The sequence below is a fragment of the Dermacentor albipictus genome, chromosome 10 (genome assembly GCF_038994185.2).
Source record: "Dermacentor albipictus isolate Rhodes 1998 colony chromosome 10, USDA_Dalb.pri_finalv2, whole genome shotgun sequence".
NCBI lineage: Eukaryota > Metazoa > Arthropoda > Arachnida > Ixodida > Ixodidae > Dermacentor > Dermacentor albipictus.
Genome location: NC_091830.1, coordinates 45,639,883 through 45,659,438, shown reverse-complemented (window position 1 = coordinate 45,659,438; position 19,556 = coordinate 45,639,883). Strand labels below are relative to the sequence as shown.

Below are 19,556 nucleotides of genomic sequence, written 5' to 3'. Positions count from 1 at the left end.
AACGACTGCAGCGCATACAGTTACCTCTAGCATATTGTAGGAAACTGTATGATTTTTTGACTCGGTCAGCGGCGACCGCTACGTTATACTATAACCACTCAAGGTTCCTGCAGAAAAAAAAAAGCAAACAACAACGCCAATCAAAATTTGAACGCATTCCGTGCGTAGCGCAGAAGCGTTTCCTCGCTTCCTTCCTGGCAACGCACTGTCAACCGTAGCAACGTCTGACCGTGGCAACTTCAACGCTCAACTTCCACTTCCTTCTCAGCTCCCTCGTCTTATCGCTGCGCAGTGCTCATTCCTTATGCGTGCGATGTTTGCGTGAGCAATGTTTGCGTGAGCGTTTAGAGCCAGGAAGCGTAGGCTATGCGCCACGTTCCGAGTCCAAGAGCTGCACCTTCTTCCATCCGCGAAAAGCCGAACGAAAAATAAAAACGAAGCAAATTCAACCTATCAGGCAGCGAGCAAACTTCCAGGCACGTATATATGGTTGCCCTTGAGCGCTCGCGCGATCTTCCCAAGCGTTTCCTTCATATATAGCCTGTCCGCGCCGTTAACTCTCGCGGGTCGTCTGCTACCATCGTCTGCTTCGGTTGGCGTAGGCTCCCTGGAAAACTTAGCACCACCGGCCAACCAACTACGCTAAAGAAAAACAAGGAAGAAAAGGCTCTGCGTGCAAAGAAAGAAAGCAATCGCATTTCACTGAGTGCGCGATCACGACAGAGATGGTAGTTCTTCTTTCCTATGTGTGTGAGTTTGTGTGTGTGTTCACGCGAAAGGAAATTCACGTTCTGCAGAAAAAAGAAGTGTATGTATAGACATGCAACCGACGATACCTTCGAAACAGACGACGCGCCGGCGGGTCGTCTGCGAGTTGGTTCACCCGCGCCTGCATGCACCTCCGGGGGGCCGCAGATGATGCAAAATATTACTGGGCCGCGCAGCCAGAAACGCACTTCACGCATGCGCCACAATCGCGTTTCAATTTGCAGCCGGCTTCGGGAGCGTGATCGAAGTCAAAATGGAAGCAAAAGCAGCGGGAGAAGGCGAGCACATTTTGGCAGACGGCGCACGCTCGCAAAGCAGACGAAAAGGACGGAAGCGGCGTGAGTCATTTTCCCGTGTTTTGTACTCATGATTTCTGGTATATATGCCTTGAAGCGTATACCTTCTTTTCAACGACCATTATTCGTACTCCTGCTCTGGACTTGAACAAAGAAAAAAAAAAGAGAATGAAAGAAAGAGAAAGGAAAAATGTGCCGTGTATGTTTCTCAAAAAAAAAAAAAGAAGAAAATATGATTGCGCTTCATGCTTCAGTTTCGAAGCAACATCACCGATCTGTCGGTATTTCCCGTGTCAGGCGTGCAGATTCTCGAAGTTCGGTAGCGCAATCGCCTCGAGCCATTATGAAAACGCCTCTCGCTTCAGGAAGTTTTACTTAACGCATTTGTTGTTCGTTTAACCGCAACTCTGACATCGGGTTTTGTACGCTCCGTCGCCAGCAGCTCCCCCAATTGTGTGCGGGGCCGTAAGCGCCCTTTAATGGACGCCGCCATCTGTTCGACGCCTTCACGGTCGGGGCCGGCCATCCTCAGAATCAAGCGTGGACTTGGCGTTGCTTGGAGGTCGTCCGCACTTTCCGTCGCAACTTTTGGATAGTCAAACATCTGCCGTACGTCTTGTGGTAAGCGCGCGCACTTTTATTTACAGCGTTCGAACCATTTTTGAGGTCGTGGCTTGCTGCCTATAAGACTAATGACTGAAGTGGACAGAGGCTGCATATAGAAAAAAAAAATGTATTGCTTGTTTAAAGCGACATCTATTCTTCGATATCTGTTCGATATTTGCGCTATAGCCTTCAGGGCACAAATGTGTGCGCTCGTTTTAAGTGTCTTATGGCGAATGCAAACTTAAAGGTGCATGTCTAGAAATGAGCAGGTAATGAGTTAAGCCTCGCAAACTGTTCCATCAAAATCTGCTTACATTTCTCTGGCGGAAAAGAAAGATTGGTTGTTGCTTGATAATATGTAGAACTAGTTTTGGGATTAGTGCATGTGCAAGCATAAGAGCCTATAGCGCAAGCACATGTGACGAAAGCCTTTGTCATCGCCTTCATGTGCCTGCGCTATGCGCTCGTATGCTTGGGCAATGATCACCAAACTGGGCCTAATGAAATTGCTACTTGCGTGTTCCACGGCAATAGTGACGCGGCGACCTTATCTGCATCTCCTACAAGCTGTTTCGGGACTGCAACGCAGACGACAGTCATTCTATCCCATGGTCGCTGTCGGTGTGCATTTCACGAGATATCGTATAATTAACAAAATTCCTGGAGGTCCCGTTGTCAAACGTGCTAATTTGTCCTATTGGAGACCTAAGCCTTCTAAGTATCAGCCACGTTTAAATGACGCACGAAAAAGCGGTGCGGTCCTAGTTGATGTATACTTGAAAATTCAGCAAATTAACGAATCCGGGTGCTTCTGTTGCTTTTATCCGCGGCGAACTTTATGAAGACCTTGATGCCGTTATAACTGCGCACGCAGGCGGGTATTGCACAACGCTATTAAACCCTGACCCGTGTTTGAACAAGAAACGTGCTTTGCATAAACAAAAGGGGGCGCACGTTTTCAGCGAACTTCGCGAAGTGTTGCCACGCGCTAGCGATTTTCGTTCGCTTCTACACAGTGCTTAGTTATTAAATATTTTGCGCCCCCCCCCTCCTTTCTCCCCTTACTGTTTTCCCTCGACCTTCTCTATAGCCCGGGGACCACACGGCGATTTCCTTCTTTTTTTGTTGTTATTCGTCCGCTTATGCTCGCACGCTTACGAGCCTTCTGTTCATTGCACTTTTCCTTTTTCAAAAAAAACCTTGCAACACGAAATTAGACGTCGTCTGCCACGCGCCGTCTGTCACGTTTTCTCTCGATCGTCTGCTCCGCTTGGCTTGGCCGCTTCGCGATTGGCCAAGACGCGGTGGCGCCGCCTGCGCGGGCGTCCTCCCTCTGCCGGCGGTTTTGATTACTTTTTTGCACGGGCCAACTGACGCATCCGCCATCTGGCGATCGGACCTTGTAACGCTTGCGTGCTTCCGCTGCATGACCACTTGGCGCGCTCCGAGGAAAGAAAAAAAAAAGAAAGATGCACTTAAGACGCGCGAATGAACGAAACAAGGGCGTCCCCGCAGAACGCCAGCGAAAGGTGTTTTACTTCCATCGAAGGAAGGGACCCGCACGAAGGTACCACTTCTCGCGTGTCGCGCTTCTCGCCTTTTTCTTAAAGAGCTGGCACGCGTACGTGCTCTGAACGCGTTTAGTACGGTGCATAGCGCAACGAGTGGGATGCGAGCCGTGCGACGTTCCTGTGCACGTTGTACTTAATCTTCCGGGGAGCTATTCTGGAACATTTTCGAATTCCGCCATGTTGTCAAATTCACCATGTTGTCGTTTCTGATTGGCTCCCAGGGTGGTCACACCCTTCCTGATTGGTTCAAAACGCCAAGATGGCGGAATTCGACAGCGTGGCAGAATTCGACAGCGTGGCAGAATTCAGCGGCTTCCGGAATAATATTCCTGGCTAGGAAGCATTCTTTTGCGGCAACGAAGCTCTAATTAGCACTATAGTTTGAATAGCGCGTCTCCAACTCAAGTGGGTAATTTCATTGCAGAAGCACAAGCGGTTAACTCGATACATCAACGTAATTTATTTCCCTCGATCAGCCAAGGCAATTTCATTTTTTTGGTGTCCGGGACGGAATCGTATCAGTAGCTATAGCGCGCTGTGTTACGTCAAGCACGCGAACTACACGTGAAGACAATACGTCTCGCCAACTAGTTCTGGCAGTAGACAGTTAAAAGTTTGTTAGAATAAGCCGACAGCATGACTTCTTTCACGCTCTGACAGCTGTGCATGTATGTGAATTGTACTAAATGCAAGGCGAATTGCGAACAACCTGCAAACAGAGACAGGACAAGCAAATAAATACTGAGACAAACGCACAGCGCTTGCCGTATCAGCTGAATAAATCCGTGACTAAGTCATCGACTCTTATCTATATTCACTGAATGCCGTGGCTTTGCTAGATTCGAGTTATTCACCTCCCTCCTTCCTATCGGCCTGGAAGGAAGCTGCAGCTGTGACGTCGTTGCACGCAACAACACCAGGGGAGCTGGTGTCGGAAGCCCGAGTATTCCGTCCTTGCGAGCCTTCTGTGCCGAGTCCAGCTTTGATCTTTACGGTCTTGTTGTTCACGAACTTCGGGCGGTGTCATTACGGATCAGTGGGGCGATGTCTGAAAGGACGTGTCGGTCTTGCACGGAGTCCAGAAGGCTTTTTCTTTCCGTACGTGGCTCGGTCCGTCCTCGATTCCTCGGCTAAAAGCGCTTCATCGCCTGCCGGCTGTTGGACCATTAGACTCGCCAGAGCGGAGCTGACGCGTGCAGGCATTCTTTCTCAAGAGACCTTGACCTGCAGGTATTAGAGGTGGCCAAAAGTACTCAATACTGACGATCGTGCTCACTGCAGTTGACCGTGGATTCGCACTATTAGCCGACTGTTGCCCGGACTGCTCGACTGCACCGTTTGTTCCCTTCTCCTCTTCCCTCGTTGCAGAGTATCAGGATATAGAGCAGCAGTCCAGGCCGATCTTTCTGCCTTTGCTCCAATGACACACACATATATATATATATATATATATATATATATATATATATATATATATATATATATATATATATATATATATATATATATATATATATATATATATATATATATATATATATATATATATATATATATATATATATTGTGAGACGAGGTTTAGGCAGCCAGTCTCTTCTTTATTCTCCCGAGACAGAGCCCCACCACCAGGCCCCAAAACGGTGATGATGAGTATGTACAGGTGAGAATATGAAGCGTATGAATAATGCTCACACTAATTTCCCCGCACGCGCAAGCGGCCAGCCAGGCCGCGACTTAGCCAGGAGGGGAACGCCGAACGAATCGTTTTAGGCGCGAAACGTGAACGATCTCCGAACCACGACAACGATGGTCGGAAGAAACGTCTACGGGAGTAACGCGATAGTTCACGGGGGATGTTTGTTCGTTAATAATATAGGGTCCAAGAAAGCGGGATTCAAACTTCTCGCACAAACCGGGTGCACGAATAGGCGTCCAAAGAAGCACTTCCTCTCCGGGACGAAAGGAGACGTCGCGACGAGAGATGTCGTAACGTTGCTTGCGATCTAGCTGACTGACTTCTGTGTTGAAACGAGCACGTTGACGGCATTCCTCAAGTCTCGAAACGAACTGTTCGGGTGTACTGTCTGAGGTGTTAGTTGGAGCATTGAAGAAAGCGGCGTCGATGGTGAATGTCGGTGAACGGCCGAAAACTAGGTAGAAAGGTGAGTATCCCGTAGTTCGTTGGATAGCGGTGTTGTGAGCAAAAGTCACGAAAGGTAAAAGTTTGTCCCAATTGTCGTGGTTTGGCCCGATATACATCGATATCATATCTATTAGTGTGCGATGAAATCGCTCGGTTAAGCCATTTGTTTGTGGGTGATATGCGGATGTCGTCTTATGAACTGTGCCACAAGCTCCGAGTACTTCTGCGAGCATTGTTGACATGAAAGTCTTGCCGCGGTCGCTTAACAGTACACGAGGGGCACCATGGCGCAGCACAATGGCATCTAGAAAGAAGGTGGCGACGTCGGAGGCTGAACTAGAGCGTAGAGGAGCGGTCTCTGCGTAACGTGTGAGCTGGTCGACAGCTGTCACGACCCATCGATGACCCGCTGGCGTTATGGGCAAAGGGCCGACTAGGTCTATCCCAACGATGGCAAACGGTGTCTCGGGACATGGGATGGGCTGTAAAAGCCCAGCAGGAGGCGAAGTCGGTCGTTTCCGCCGTTGACACTGAACGCAAGAAGCGACGTACTTGGCCACAGAGGTAGACATGCCTGGCCAAAAGAAACGGCTCCTAACGCGGTGGTATGTTTTGTGGAATCCCAAATGGCCAGCAGATGGGTCGTCGTGCAAGGCTTCAAGGACTTGTGTGCGCATCGAGCGTGGAAGAATAGGTACCCAGCTGTGTCCGTCGGAGTTGTATATGTAGCGGTACAGCACATCGTTGTCAAGCTTAAATAGTCGCAGTTGTCGACGTAATCTGGCATTTGGTGCAGATGTAGTTCCGCACAGGCGTTGGATGATGCTGTCGCAGTAGGGGTCAGAACGTTGACACGAGGCGAGGTGAGAGAGGCGATTGGAAGATAACGTGTCAGTAACCGTGAGAGGTAATAACGGTAATAACGGGAGTGACGACTTAGTCTCATCATCAAGTGGCGAGCAATGGAGAGGTGTACTCGAAGCTAATAATGGCAGCGGGCAGCGAGAGAGAGCGTCGGCATCTTGATGCTTTTTCCCAGACTTGTAGACAACGTCAAAGTCGTACTCTTGTAAGCGTACCACCCAGCGACCAAGTCGTCCGGACAAATTTTTGATTGACGACAACCAGCATAAGGCGTGGTGGTCGGTTATGACCGTGAAATGGCGTCCGTAAAGATATGGTCGAAATTTTTGGATCGCCCAAACTACTGCGAGACATTCCTGTTCTGTGATCGAGTAATTCATTTCGGCAGGTGTTAGTGCGCGACTGGCATAGGCAACAACTCTCTCTCGTGAGGTGGTATCCCGCTGTAAAAGTACAGCACCGATCCCATGGCCACTAGCGTCGGTGTGCAAGCAAGTTGGTGCGTTGTCATCGAAGTGACAGAGGACAGGGTCGCTGGTTAATGCCTGCTTGAGGGCTTGGAAAGAAAGTTCGCATTCATCTGTCCAAGGGAAAGCAGTGCCCGACGTGAGCAACTTGTGTAGCGGCGACGCCATGGCTGCAAAATGACAGATGAAGCGGCGGAAGTAGGATGCCAGGCCTAAGAAACTTCTTAATTGCTTTTGATTTTCAGGGCGAGGGAAGTGATGCACGGCAGCAACCTTTTCGGGATCTGGTCGAATGCCATCTTTGCTGATAAGATGGCCCAATACTTTGATGTTCTTTCTGGCAAAATGGCATTTCTTTGTGTTGAGTTGGAGGCCAGCGTTGGAAATGCAAGTGAAAACTTCGTCCAAGCGCTCAAGGTGCTGACTAAAAGTTGTAGAAAAAATAACGATGTCATCTAAATAGCACAGACAGGTCTTCCACTTAAGGCCACGTAAAACTGTGTCGATCATGCGTTCAAATGTTGCAGGGGCATTACATAAACCGAACGGCATGACGTTGAACTCGTAAAGTCCGTCTGGCGTTGCAAAGGCTGTCTTGTCCTTGTCCGCTTCGTGCATGGGGATTTGCCAGTATCCGGATCGGAGGTCTAGACTAGAGAAATATTCTGCACCCTGGAGGGAGTCAATGGCATCGTCGATTCTTGGCATCGGATATACGTCTTTGCGCGTGATCTTATTAAGGGCTCGATAATCGACGCAGAATCGTACGGAGCCGTCTTTCTTGCGAACCAGCACGACAGGAGACGACCAAGAACTGGAGGATGGCCGAATGATGTCTCTTTTGAGCATGTCATCAACGTTATCCGCAATGATTTTCCGTTCTGCGGAAGACACGCGATACGGGCGGCGGCGTACAACCGAACTGCCTTCGGTTTCGATGCGATGTACTGCGACGGAAGTGCGCCCCAGAAGCTTGGAGTGGACGTCAAATAAGGCTCTGTGTTTGTGCAGGAGTGCCAGAAGGTCTTCTTTCTGCGCAGTGGTCAAATCGGGATTTATCGCGGCCGTTAAAGCAGCGGCAGCAGTGTGATAATCAGTTGTGGTAGACAAAGGTGGTGATTCGGTGTGAAGCGGTACCAGCGAAAGAGGTTCGGTGTCAGTAAAGCATGTCACAGTAGAGCCCTGGGAGAGCACAACTGGGGAAGAAGTAGGGTTATGAACAGCGACTGAGGCTCTACCGTCCTGAAACCGTACTAGGCTAGGAGCAAGGCTAAGCCCACCAGAAATGCAGTAACCACTCGGTGCAAGGAACACATCACCATTAATAATAGTGTCGGAAGTCAGCGTCAGAACATGCTCAGTGCCCGCGGGAATGAAACAGTCGGTAGACGTGACAAAACGCAGGCTGTGATCATTGACAGAGGACGAAGATTCAGTGTCTGTCATATGAATAGTTCGCTGACGGCAAGAGATTAAAGCTGAGGCGGAGGACAGGAAGTCCCATCCCAAAATCATCGCGTAAGTGCACGAAGACAGCACGACGAACTGAATGTGGTGGAGGATGCCATCAATGAAAACGCGCGCAGTGCAAACACTGGAGGGCTGAACAAGAACTGCATTAGCACAACGAAGGGGAGGGCCATTATACGGTGTCTTCACTTTTCGCAATCGAGAACACAAGTCAGCACTAATAACGGAAAGCGATGCACCTGTGTCAACCAAGGCTTCGATTCGGACACCTTCAACGAACACCAAAAGTACATTTGACGGGCGCTCCGGAGGCGTTTCACGTTGTCCAAAAGATGCAGCTTTCCCTCCTGAAGCTGCACCATTTAGTTTTCCGGGCGGTGATCGGAGGACGAAGTAGCCGGTCGTAGAGGGGAAGAAGAGCGCCGCATCGGTGATGGAGAGCGACGACGCGGGAAACGCGATGAACTGGCAGTGTTGAAGTCCTGTGGAGATGGGGAACGTGGTGGATAATAAACGTAGTCAGAACGCCGACGTCGTGGTACAGGGCCAGAAAACTGATCCCTTTCAAAGCCGTCATAGCCACGTCTTTCATCTTGCTGACGGCGTCGGCAAAACCTGGAAATGTGGCCACGGATGCCGCAGTAGTAACAAACCGGTCGAGGTGGGCTCCATGCGTTATAGGACGGAACAGGCGATGGTCTTGCAGTGATAGGATTCAGGGACATGTGCGGTGCAGGTGCCTGTTGTGGTGGCTGCTGGGGGAGTGGCGCTATAGAGGCAACCTGAGCGTACGTTGGCGTATGGATAGGGTGCGGGCTCGTGATTTGCGGACAGGTCACGGCAGCTAGCTCTTCCCTCACGATATGGCGTAGGCCGCCACCAGGAGGGGTCAGATGGACCTCAGGAGGGTTTGACGAAGCTTGGGCGTGCAGTTCCTCACGGATGATGGAGCGGATCAAAGCACGTAGCTCGCTGTCGTTGGACGCCTTGAAATCAGATGTGTCAGGGTGTAAGCGGAGCATATGAAGGTCATCGAGACGCTGACACGTACTGATGATGTCGGCGACGGTAGTGGGATTCAGCACTACAAGAGCATTGAATGCCGCAGTCTCAATACCCTTGAGCAGGTGGCGTACACGGTCACTCTCTGCCATCGAGGTGTTCACGCGGCGGCAGAGGGCGAGGACGTCCTCTATGTACGAAGTGTAGGACTCGCCTGAGTGCTGTACACGCTCAGCAAGCTTCTTCTTAGCGATATCGGAGCGGACAGACGAGTTTGCGAAAATCTGGCGTAGCTGGTTTTTAAAGATGCTCCAGTTGACCAAATCGAGCTCATGATTGTAAAACCATGTTTTCGCAACTCCGGTTAGGTAGAAGGCGACGTGAGCAAGTTTTGCTGATTCGTTCCAGTGGTTAAAGTCACTCACGCGCTCGTATAGCTCCAACCAGTCTTCAACGTCGTCACCTGGAAGCCCAGCAAATACCGGTGGATCCTTCTGAGGGGTGGTGACTGTCCAAGAAGGGGTTCCCGCAGGAGTCGGCAAGGTGGATGTCGTGGTACTGGTCTGCTGGTCTTGCGACATGGTCGAGTGCAGTTGGTAGAGGCGGCGACCCGAGCGGAGCTCCAGGGATGTAGCGTAGGTGAAGCTGGAGAGAGACCGGGAGCGAGAGGGCGAAGGGACCGGACAGCACACTCCACCACTTGTGAGACGAGGTTTAGGCAGCCAGTCTCTTCTTTATTCTCCCGAGACAGAGCCCCACCACCAGGCCCCAAAACGGTGATGATGAGTATGTACAGGTGAGAATATGAAGCGTATGAATAATGCTCACAATATATATATAAAATGTGTGTGTGTGTGTGTGTGTGTGTGTGTGTGTGTGTGCGTGTATAGTCTGTTCGCCATCCCCTGCATAACTGGAGGTATGTTAAAGCACCCGACAGAAATGTTGTGGCTGACACAACATATAGACTTAACCGTTCATGAAAAGGAAAGCCAGAGGCCATCTTAATGGTTGCTCAGTCATCCGAAGACACTCGGCTTCTGAGGCTGGCGTCGTTAGTTCGAAACTCCCTATATATACCGCAACGTTTTTTTTTATTTTGAATTAAGACATTTAGTACATTTATCTCTTTACAGTGATTACCGAGGCGCATTTTTAGAACTCAGGCGAGAGCGTGCCCTGATAACACAGGCTTCCGAGAGCAAGAGCGAATGTGACGTGGCGTCGCGGTGATGCCCTCTCCCCTCACGCAACACCTGGCGCGCTAGTGGGGCAGCACGTTTTCCCTCTCGCCCACGCTCCTCTCTTGTCGAGGCGGGCTCGTGACGTGGTGTTGCAGCCAGTGGGAATTCAGGTGCCGTTTTCGGCTTATTCAAAGGACAGACATCTTGAAGGGGCAGCGCAATAAGACGATGACAGAAGGCAGGAACACACAGGACAGCGCTGTCCTCAGAGGGCAGACATCTTGAAGGGGCAGCGCAATAAGACGATGACAGAAGGCAGGAACACAGAGGACAGCGCTGTCCTCAGAGGACAGACATCTTGAAGGAGCAGCGCAATAAGACGGTGACAGAAGGCAGGAACACACAGGACAGCGCTGTCCTGTGTGTTCCTGCCTTCTGTCATCGTCTTATTGCGCTGCCCCTTCAAGATGTTCAACCAGTACCAACTCGCCAAAATGTCGATCCTTCTATAGAGGACAGATGCCGACATTTAAGCTCGGTGGGCCATGTGATGCTTTCGCATAAAAAAACAAACACCTGACGTTCACAGTGACATGCCCGTCGCTGAGGTTTCGGCGTGAAAGAACAGGGGATGCGTGACTTGCATATTGTCTCCTAATAATCAACGTTATTCCAGAAAATGAACTAAAAAGAGAGTTTTGATAGAAATTTGTAGCAGTGTGAAGGGATCTGCAACCAACATTTATGGTACTCATTATTATTGTTTATTAATTTAGTGCACCGGAAAGCTTGTACCGGTCACAGGGTCCAATGCAGCAGTAGTAGCACGGTAAATGGCGTGGAACATTTTGGATCAGCAGTTATCGATCTGAAGTCGCGAATGGGTTCATGAATTCTTATGCTGGATACAGTGACAGTCACTCAGGTGACAATCACGTCCACAGTCACTTTAGCTTGCGCTAAAGAGGACGAAGGAGAAAGCCTGCTCGCTCACGAAACATTCATTACATTACTTGACATTCTCATTAGAACGTGTTGTCACTTCCTGTTACTTGGTTTCTCCCACCATAGGTCGTGGATTCGAGGGCCTTAAATAACTCTGCCTTAATTAAAGCCAAAGGTCGTGGGTTCAAGTCCCACCAGCGGTCGCGAATGACACCATCAATTTTGGAGCCACTGAATTGTGGTGCCATTGAATTTTGGTGCCATAACGCCGGACGGTCAATTTTTCGATAACCTATTACCGAACAACGAATTTTTCGACCCATCAGACACTTAATGCTTCAGCCTTAATGATCCCTTGACGGCGCTAGACACAACCCGGACGAAATACGCTTGGACAATGACACGTGTTGTTGAACGTGTTTTGTGAATTTTGTCCCCCGTCGTCTAGTACCACCGTCGAGCGATTTCCCCATGTGTCACCAACTAAAGCTTAATTCAAGATCATTGAGAAGTGAGCGTGACGCCAGTTATTGTGGAACATAGATGACGCGTGCGGTCCTATGTGGCCGCAAGAATATCTCATTGATCAAGTTGAGGCCCATGCGATTGCTCGCGCTTCCTCAACTGTCGAATGATTTTTACTATTTCTACTTCTGCAACGGAGCAATATAACAGCCGAGGGCTTTCGTGGTTTCCGGTCCAACGGCGTTGATCACACACGAGTCGAATCACGTTCTTGTTAGCCAAGCTGCAAGCCGAGATTGCTTTCGAACGCGAAACGAAGTTTTCATTACGATGAACTATATACTGCTACTATCAAGAAAAAGAAATGGGCATGGGCAGGACATGTAATGAGGAGGGAAGATAACCGATGGGCATTAAGAGTTACGGGCTGGATTCCAAGGGAAGGGAAGCGTAGCAGGGGACAGCAGAAAGTTAGTTGGGCGGATGAGATTAAGAAGTTTGCAGGGACAACATGGCCACAATTAGTACATGGCCGGGGTATTTGGAGAAGTATGGGAGAGGCCATTGCCCTGCAGTGGGCTTAACCAGGCTGCTGCTGCTGCTGTTGCTGCTGCTGCTGCTGATGATGATGACGACGATGACGACGACGATGATGATGATGATGATCATGATGATGCACGTGATGCGCAGTTAAGCGTGTTGTCGTTTGGCAGCATATGTCATATCTTCAAAACACGAGCGCGTGGGAGCGAAGAATTTTAGCTGGAACGCGTTTTCATGCAGAGCTACGAACTTCGTACGAACTAGCGTGAGAAACAACTGGAGTGTGTGTGCTACAGTAGCAGCGCAATTTTTTGCACCGTCATGCGACGAGGCACGCCATGGTCCTGTAGTTCCACTCTTTGCCGCGTAGGTGGCGCTGCTTGTAAGCGTACACGTTCCTTGGATCGTAATACGCCTTTGATAAAGTGAAACACGCCTGTAGAAAAAATCGATTTTGGACGATACGTACGGTGCACTTAATAACGTGCGTCTTACGTACTGTATACCTGTGGTGGCGTGGTAACAATCCAGCCTTATGATACCACAGTCTCATCGCAATGCGTCGCGACATGCCGTTTTTTGCCGACTTTGCGCGCAAATTTAAAATTAAAGTTCTTACTTGGACCGCGAACAGCATGTCGAGTTCTTTAACTAAAAATCATGGTCATTTGATTTACACCAAAATCTCAGAACGCGTTCCGAGTGGTTGTCGGTCTCTTTAAAGTGATGTAGCCTCGCTCTTCGGTTTGCACTTAAATTACTCATTCGACGCAGGCGCATCGTCTGCTTCCAGCAGAACAGACCGCGTTCCGAGCATAAGGGGGAAAAAAAGTAACCGGATTGCGCAATCTTCTCGCGGAAATGCGCATCGCGACAGACAAAAGCAGAACAACACAAGAAACAGAAGAAAGAAAGAAAGAAAGAAAGAAAGAAAGAAAGAAAGAAAGAAAGAAAGAAAGAAAGAGACAAAAATGTCGGCTTAGGGCGCGAAACTGGCGACTGCTGCTGCTGCTGCGCCGGGAGACGCAACGAGAGTCATCAGTGTCGCGGCCCTTGTCGCGTCGCCTGATCCAATCCGAGTCAATCCGAGGCCGGTGTCGGTGAGCCATGCCGACCCGCTAACGAAGACGAACCCCTTGCGCGAACGAGGCGATTCCGGTTCTTGCGGTGGCGGCTTCAGCGGCTTTCTCCCGCGTCACAACCCCCGCAATCCTCAACTACGGTGCTACAGCGCTGTCGAGAAAGAAGTGAAAGACGCGGTAAGCGCCGAGCTTTAAGAGGGCGTCGCCGCGCAGCCCTTGACACCGGCGATTAAGGCCCCCAGATGAAGAAGGATCGCTGCCCGGCTCCTTGCGAGAACATGACGTTTCGGCTCCCTCGAGTTCCTATACACGATCCTCGACCTCTGAAGTTGTGTGCATTGCAACGGTGGTGGTGGCTGAGCTGTAAAAGAACAAAAGGGGTGACCGCGAAAGAAAGCGACAAATACGCTCTCTTGCAACTCTTGCTTTTACGTCAAGGAAATCACGAATAAATAGGGAGACTTCCGAAGGGATACGCGGCAAAATATGCACAAAATACGCGTAGAAAAACCGCAGGATACGTTTCAGTATGCCCAAACAGTGGCGATAAGTTAGCGAAAGCAAGTCTGGTGTTCAAAAAAGTTACTTCTGAAAAAAAAAATTGCCAGATGGGCAGCTCTCTCGGTGCGTTTCTGGAAATGGAACGCTCCGGTTGTTTCACAGTGTTAATGTTCTTTTCGTGGGCGTAAGGAATATGGACAACAGCTCGTCGATTATGCGTGCCAAGTTCTACGATTAAACGAATCAATCCCTACATACCTCGCTCAGCTATCCGTTTTACAACGAAAGGAGCGCTCGAGAGCTCCTTTTGGAGTATCGGTCAACTGCTTGTTCAATACTTTAACTTCATTTTTTAGGAGCTCCACCTAGAAATCCCCAATGCAACAAGTTCATTCGTGTGGTAGAGTATACATTCATTCAGAATGATTTATCAATTTGGACTGAATTGGTAATTGGCGATTTTAGCAGCTATTTTTGTAGCCTCATTGTGCACAAACAATGGTGAATCGATGAAATGTTGACGACATGAGACGATATGGAGAGTATTCTGAGAAAAGAAGCTGTGGTTGGCGCAGCATAGCCTTAGTTGACTTTGCGCCACTAAACCCACTTTAACTAATTAAAAAAACGCCGTTTTCGCAAAAGCCCTTGGCTATCAATGTAAACGAACACGTAAAACAAGGCAACGAGACGTTCTGCAAGTTGCACACAAGTCAGTAATAAAGCATCAACATATAAGAACTTCCAAGAGTCGCCAACCTTGATTGCGGCTGAACGAGACTGAGCTTAATTGCTTCCATAACAGAGTGCGACGAACACTAGGACGTGGAGCCAAGTTTGGAACGAACGCTTACTCCCGAATAGGGAGCTATACCAACGCTCTCTGTTACAGGGATTATGGGTTCAATTCCCTACCGCTTTGCTGTCCGCCGGTTTCCGTCGCAGAAATCCCAGAACGCCGTTGCCAGAATAAAAGAAAAAAAAGGAGAAATATATTCGCAATGGCCACGCGAGAACTCGAACACCGGACTCGCTAATCGTCATTCGAAGATTCCATACCTCCCAGACACTCTGCCGATGCTCCTTGCGAAGAGTACAGCGCTTGGCGTCTTGACCGCGCGTCAAAATGATTGACCGGGGTTGCACTCTGGCAGCTGATCCATTGGCCAGAAGCGAGGCGAGAGAACAGTGAAGAAGCCGGCGGCAGAAAGAGCGAAACGCGGGATAGAATAAGGGAGGAAGAAAGGTTATACCACTGACTAAAGCCTTCTTCTAGAAAGAAGATCGGCTCCCACTCACCTGCGAACGTCTGCTCCAACCGCTATCAGGCGAAACACGCCAACGCGTACTGGGCATGATATTGCACCAGCTATCGCTTCGCTGATTTGCATAATTGACGCAGATGCAACTCTATCACAGCTGCACATGTATACTTTTCACTGGCGGTCACTGACTTCTTCAAATTGCCAATTTTGCGAATGGGTGCGATTATCTATCTCAGTTTTAGAAGCATCTTCAAAAAGAGGAAATAATAGATAGATAGATAGATAGATAGATAGATAGATAGATAGATAGATAGATAGATAGATAGATAGATAGATAGATAGATAGATTTTGATAGATAGATAGATAGATAGATAGATAGATAGATAGATAGATAGATAGATAGATAGATAGATAGATACATACATACATACATACATACATACATACATACATACATACATACATACATACATACATACATACATACATACATACATACATACATACATACATACATACATACATACATACATACATACATACATACATACATACATACATACATAGAGTTTCTCACTACATTACCTAGAGGGAAATCTGGCGCTGCTGCGCTGTGGTATGCATGGGAATGCCGGTATATTGTGGATTCGGATTGGCATCGTTCTCGGAGAGACAGGACACCTTGAAGACGCGCTTGGCAAGCACCGTTCCGTCTGTCACTATGATTCATTTTCTACTAGAACAGCACGTGAAAAGCTGTTTTAGCTTTATTATTACGCGAAAACATATTTTGTTTAACTATGAGAACTTGTTATTGTGTGTACGACTACATGTTACGTAAAAAGTATCAGCGGGCCGCTAAAGTTGGAGGACAGACGACAAGCTTCGCGCTCGCTTTGAAACAGTTGGTCGTCTGTTCTTGCTTTTCTTCGCTTGGTTATGCATCGTGGGTGAGTAAAGATGTAATATGCGTGAATGGAAACATTTTATGAAGATTTTACTTTGAGAACGCGTTATTTGCGTAGCCATATCCACGTTTTAGACGAAGCCTCTTACAACACCAGCCAACACGAGCCTCGCACACACATATCCCGTCATTCCCATGACGGCACGGTGCCCCCTTAAGAAACTCCCATAGACGGTGGCGCCAGATTACCCTCTAGGTGTTATAGTGAGAAACTCTATGGATAGATAGATAGATAGATAGATAGATAGATAGATAGATAGATAGATAGATAGATAGATAGATAGATAGATAGATAGATAGATAGATAGATAGATAGATAGATAGATAGATAGATAGATAGATAGATAGATAGATAGATAGATAGATAGATAGATAGATAGATAGATAGATAGATAGATAGATAGATAGATAGATAGATAGATAGATAGATAGATAGATAGATAGATAGATAGATAGATAGATAGATAGATAGATAGATAGATAGATGCTGCACTGCAGACGAACTTCGTCGCTTATGCGTCTAACTATGATCGAGTGGAAAAAAAACACCGACGAGACAAAGGAAATGACGAGAACAAGAAATTTCCCGCCGGAGTGATGATCCATTTTTGCTACCGTTGCTACCGCTGATGAGGCTTTGCGGGGAAAGATTAGAAGCGTATCGCCGGCACGTTCTCACCGGTATTCTCACTGGTTCCACTCTTCAAGGCGAAGCTTAAGCGTCCTCCAATTTTTTTTTCTTGTATTGACTGCCCGCTTAGGCGCATTTGCAAAAAGTGCTTTATAGCCGGAAAGGCTTTTCATGTCACCTCTTGTTATCACGCTTAGGGGATCAAACAATTTATTGTTTGAAGAGAAGCCGGCCATAAAATAGTTGCCAACTTTCGCCCACACATTGCCACATTTTGATTTTTGATTTCACGTTACCTATTTCATCCAAATAAATGAATAACTAAATCCAAGGACGCCCTTGAATTCCACCCAGAATAATGATGGCTGGCCCGGCAGCAACAACACTGATGACGTCATTGCAATGACGTCACAATGAAGCTTTTTTTTTTTCATGAAGCTCATTAAAAGCGAACTGTAGTCGCTTTTACCATGCGAGCTTTGCCAGTTTCTTTCTTGTTGTTTGTTTTTATTTTGTCTTATATCGATACTTGAATGTCACGCATATATATGAAGTTGAGCCGAAGGCATATAACGTTTGTCTTCTTTGGAGAACTTAAGCAAATCAAAGCAAGTAGCGATACGGGCTACTTAGAGTGCTATATAACATTCCAGTACTTTTAGGTACTCCTATTACTTTGCCAGCAAGGCGCATATAAGCACACTGACGATATAGGTAGTCATGATAACTTTTTTCGCGTCAGTAGAATTTTATGCGTTTTTCTGTGAAGTAAACTATAACAGCGTGATTAGATGCCACTCATGCTTGTCACAGGTTTGCTTTGGATCCACATTACGCATGATATTTACTACACATATCTTCCGGTTACGCTCTTACTTTATAGCTTTGTTCTTAATTGGGTTGTCATCGTATACCTCATTCTATTATTTCTATTACTCAACCAACGTCAGCGTGTCTTCATTATGTTGCTCTTGCTGTACTTTCCTCTTGTGCTATACTCTGCTCTTAGCTATGATCTTTGTTTTCCCCTTTCCCATACCCCCGGTGTAGGGTAGCCAACCGGACGTTATTCTGGTTAACCTCCCTGCCTTCTACTTTACTCTTTCCTCCTCCTAGTGTTTGTGATAGTGGGTGCTTCATTTGCCACAATGCCCATTTCGTGCAGTTAAGAACGAAATATTTCCCATTCGTCATCGCCAGGGTGTGCTAGCATGTACTAATGCACTATCTCTTCCCTCCTCCTTTTCTTCTTTTCTCTTAAATTACATATATGATAAGGATATGTTAACATAGCGGTACCTTTCCTGCAAAATATTCTTAGAAGAACATATCTTAACCGGCGCGTCTACTCCACTTGCAGACACGTCAGAGCCTCTTTAAGGGTTTAATTACTTTGGAATCTAGGCCGTATAAGAAGGGTGGTATCACGCGGCTTCTAATGAAACGCTCATTTTCTAAAGTGGTCTGTCGTAGCCCCGCTATATATACGTTAGTATATAAAGGTACATGTTACAGGGCCACAAGTGCCGCGAACATAGCCTAACAGAACTTCACTATCTCTCTCTCTCTTTCTGATTTAGTTAAGAGCCAACAACAATAAAATTAACACCGCTTGTTCTTCGGTCCGTGGGAAGCAAGACTCGGCAACCTCCTCGCGGGAAAGAATTACGCTCGCCGAAGCAGACGTCGAGGAGATACATTTCTTGCTGTCGTCTGCTACTGCAACCGGCCGCTGCGTCGTCTGCACCGCGGGGCCCCCAAGCGGTGCCTTATCGCCATGGGAAGCGGATTCGGCTTCGTCTGCGCGTGTGCTCATAGGGCTCGAGCGCGCCGTCGTCTGCTGCGACTGCCCCCTTGCAGACGATTAGAGAAGAGCAGCGCTAAACGCATTTCGGCCGAGACAGGTCAACCGCAAATTGCAACGCTGGTCGCATCTTCGCGCACCCTTTGAGTAACCAAACAGGCTCTGCGAAAAAGCCTTAATTGTGCACCTTAGGTGGACAGAGAAGTCGGCGCGCGAGCACTCCGTGAGAACGCGGGGTGCTAGGCACCCTGGTTCAGCGCGTTTAAGAAGTAAGCTGCCTTCTTCGCCGCGAAGGATAACGAGAGAATAGGAAAGAATAAAATAAAAGGCTTAGCTCGAAATTGCGCCCCCCCCCCCCTCTCTAATCTCTCTACCCCTCTCTCTCCAATGTACACACGGCTCAGTCTTGTTGAGTCTTCCGTCGCTATTTTTCTGTTTCACGACTCCTTTCTGCGAGCCTGCAGCGTAATAACCTGCCTCCCTCGGCAATTAATTGCGCCCCCAGCTTCCTCGAGCGCGCGCTCAAAGTGAAATTCTCGCACAATCGCGGCCGGCGCGAGAGAATGAGGAAGACTGACGATCTGACGCTGATGAGGTGCCCGGCGTTAGATGAGATAAAAGTGGGGTTCCGCGAGCACCTTACAGGCACCGCCATTGTCTGTGCACGTGTCGCTATGCCAGCGTTCCCCTTGGCTTCTATATTCGTGAAGACGGGGATGCTTAAAGACGTACTATACTGTTGTTTACAGGGAGTCACATTCTATATTTGTATTGTCTGCGACACTGTGTACTTGGCGCGGGCTTGCGTTCTTTGAGTCGGACTTGGGAAACGCTAATTGGCAACAGCGCGGCGGTACGGGCTGCACTGTTCTTTTTTAACAGCGGAAATCACTAACAGTCGTTTCTGCATTCAAGCTCGTCGTTGTACTGAATTCCGAAAGCGTGTGTTTCCGATATGAGATCCTGAGCACTTGTGCATAT

The 19,556-nt window shown here is 48.2% G+C and overlaps 1 protein-coding gene across 1 annotated transcript in view; it reads left to right on the top strand.

Annotated features, from left to right (window-relative positions):
- Window positions 1-935: 935 nt before the first annotated feature.
- The window catches only part of LOC139050934 (glutathione-specific gamma-glutamylcyclotransferase 1-like), a 213,039-nt gene continuing 194,418 nt past the window's right edge, over window positions 936-19,556 (top strand). The window contains exon 1 of the mRNA XM_070527800.1: window positions 936-1,106. Within this exon, the coding sequence (XP_070383901.1) occupies window positions 964-1,106 (143 nt within the window). The 5' untranslated portion in view covers window positions 936-963. The remainder of the gene's footprint in view (window positions 1,107-19,556) is intronic.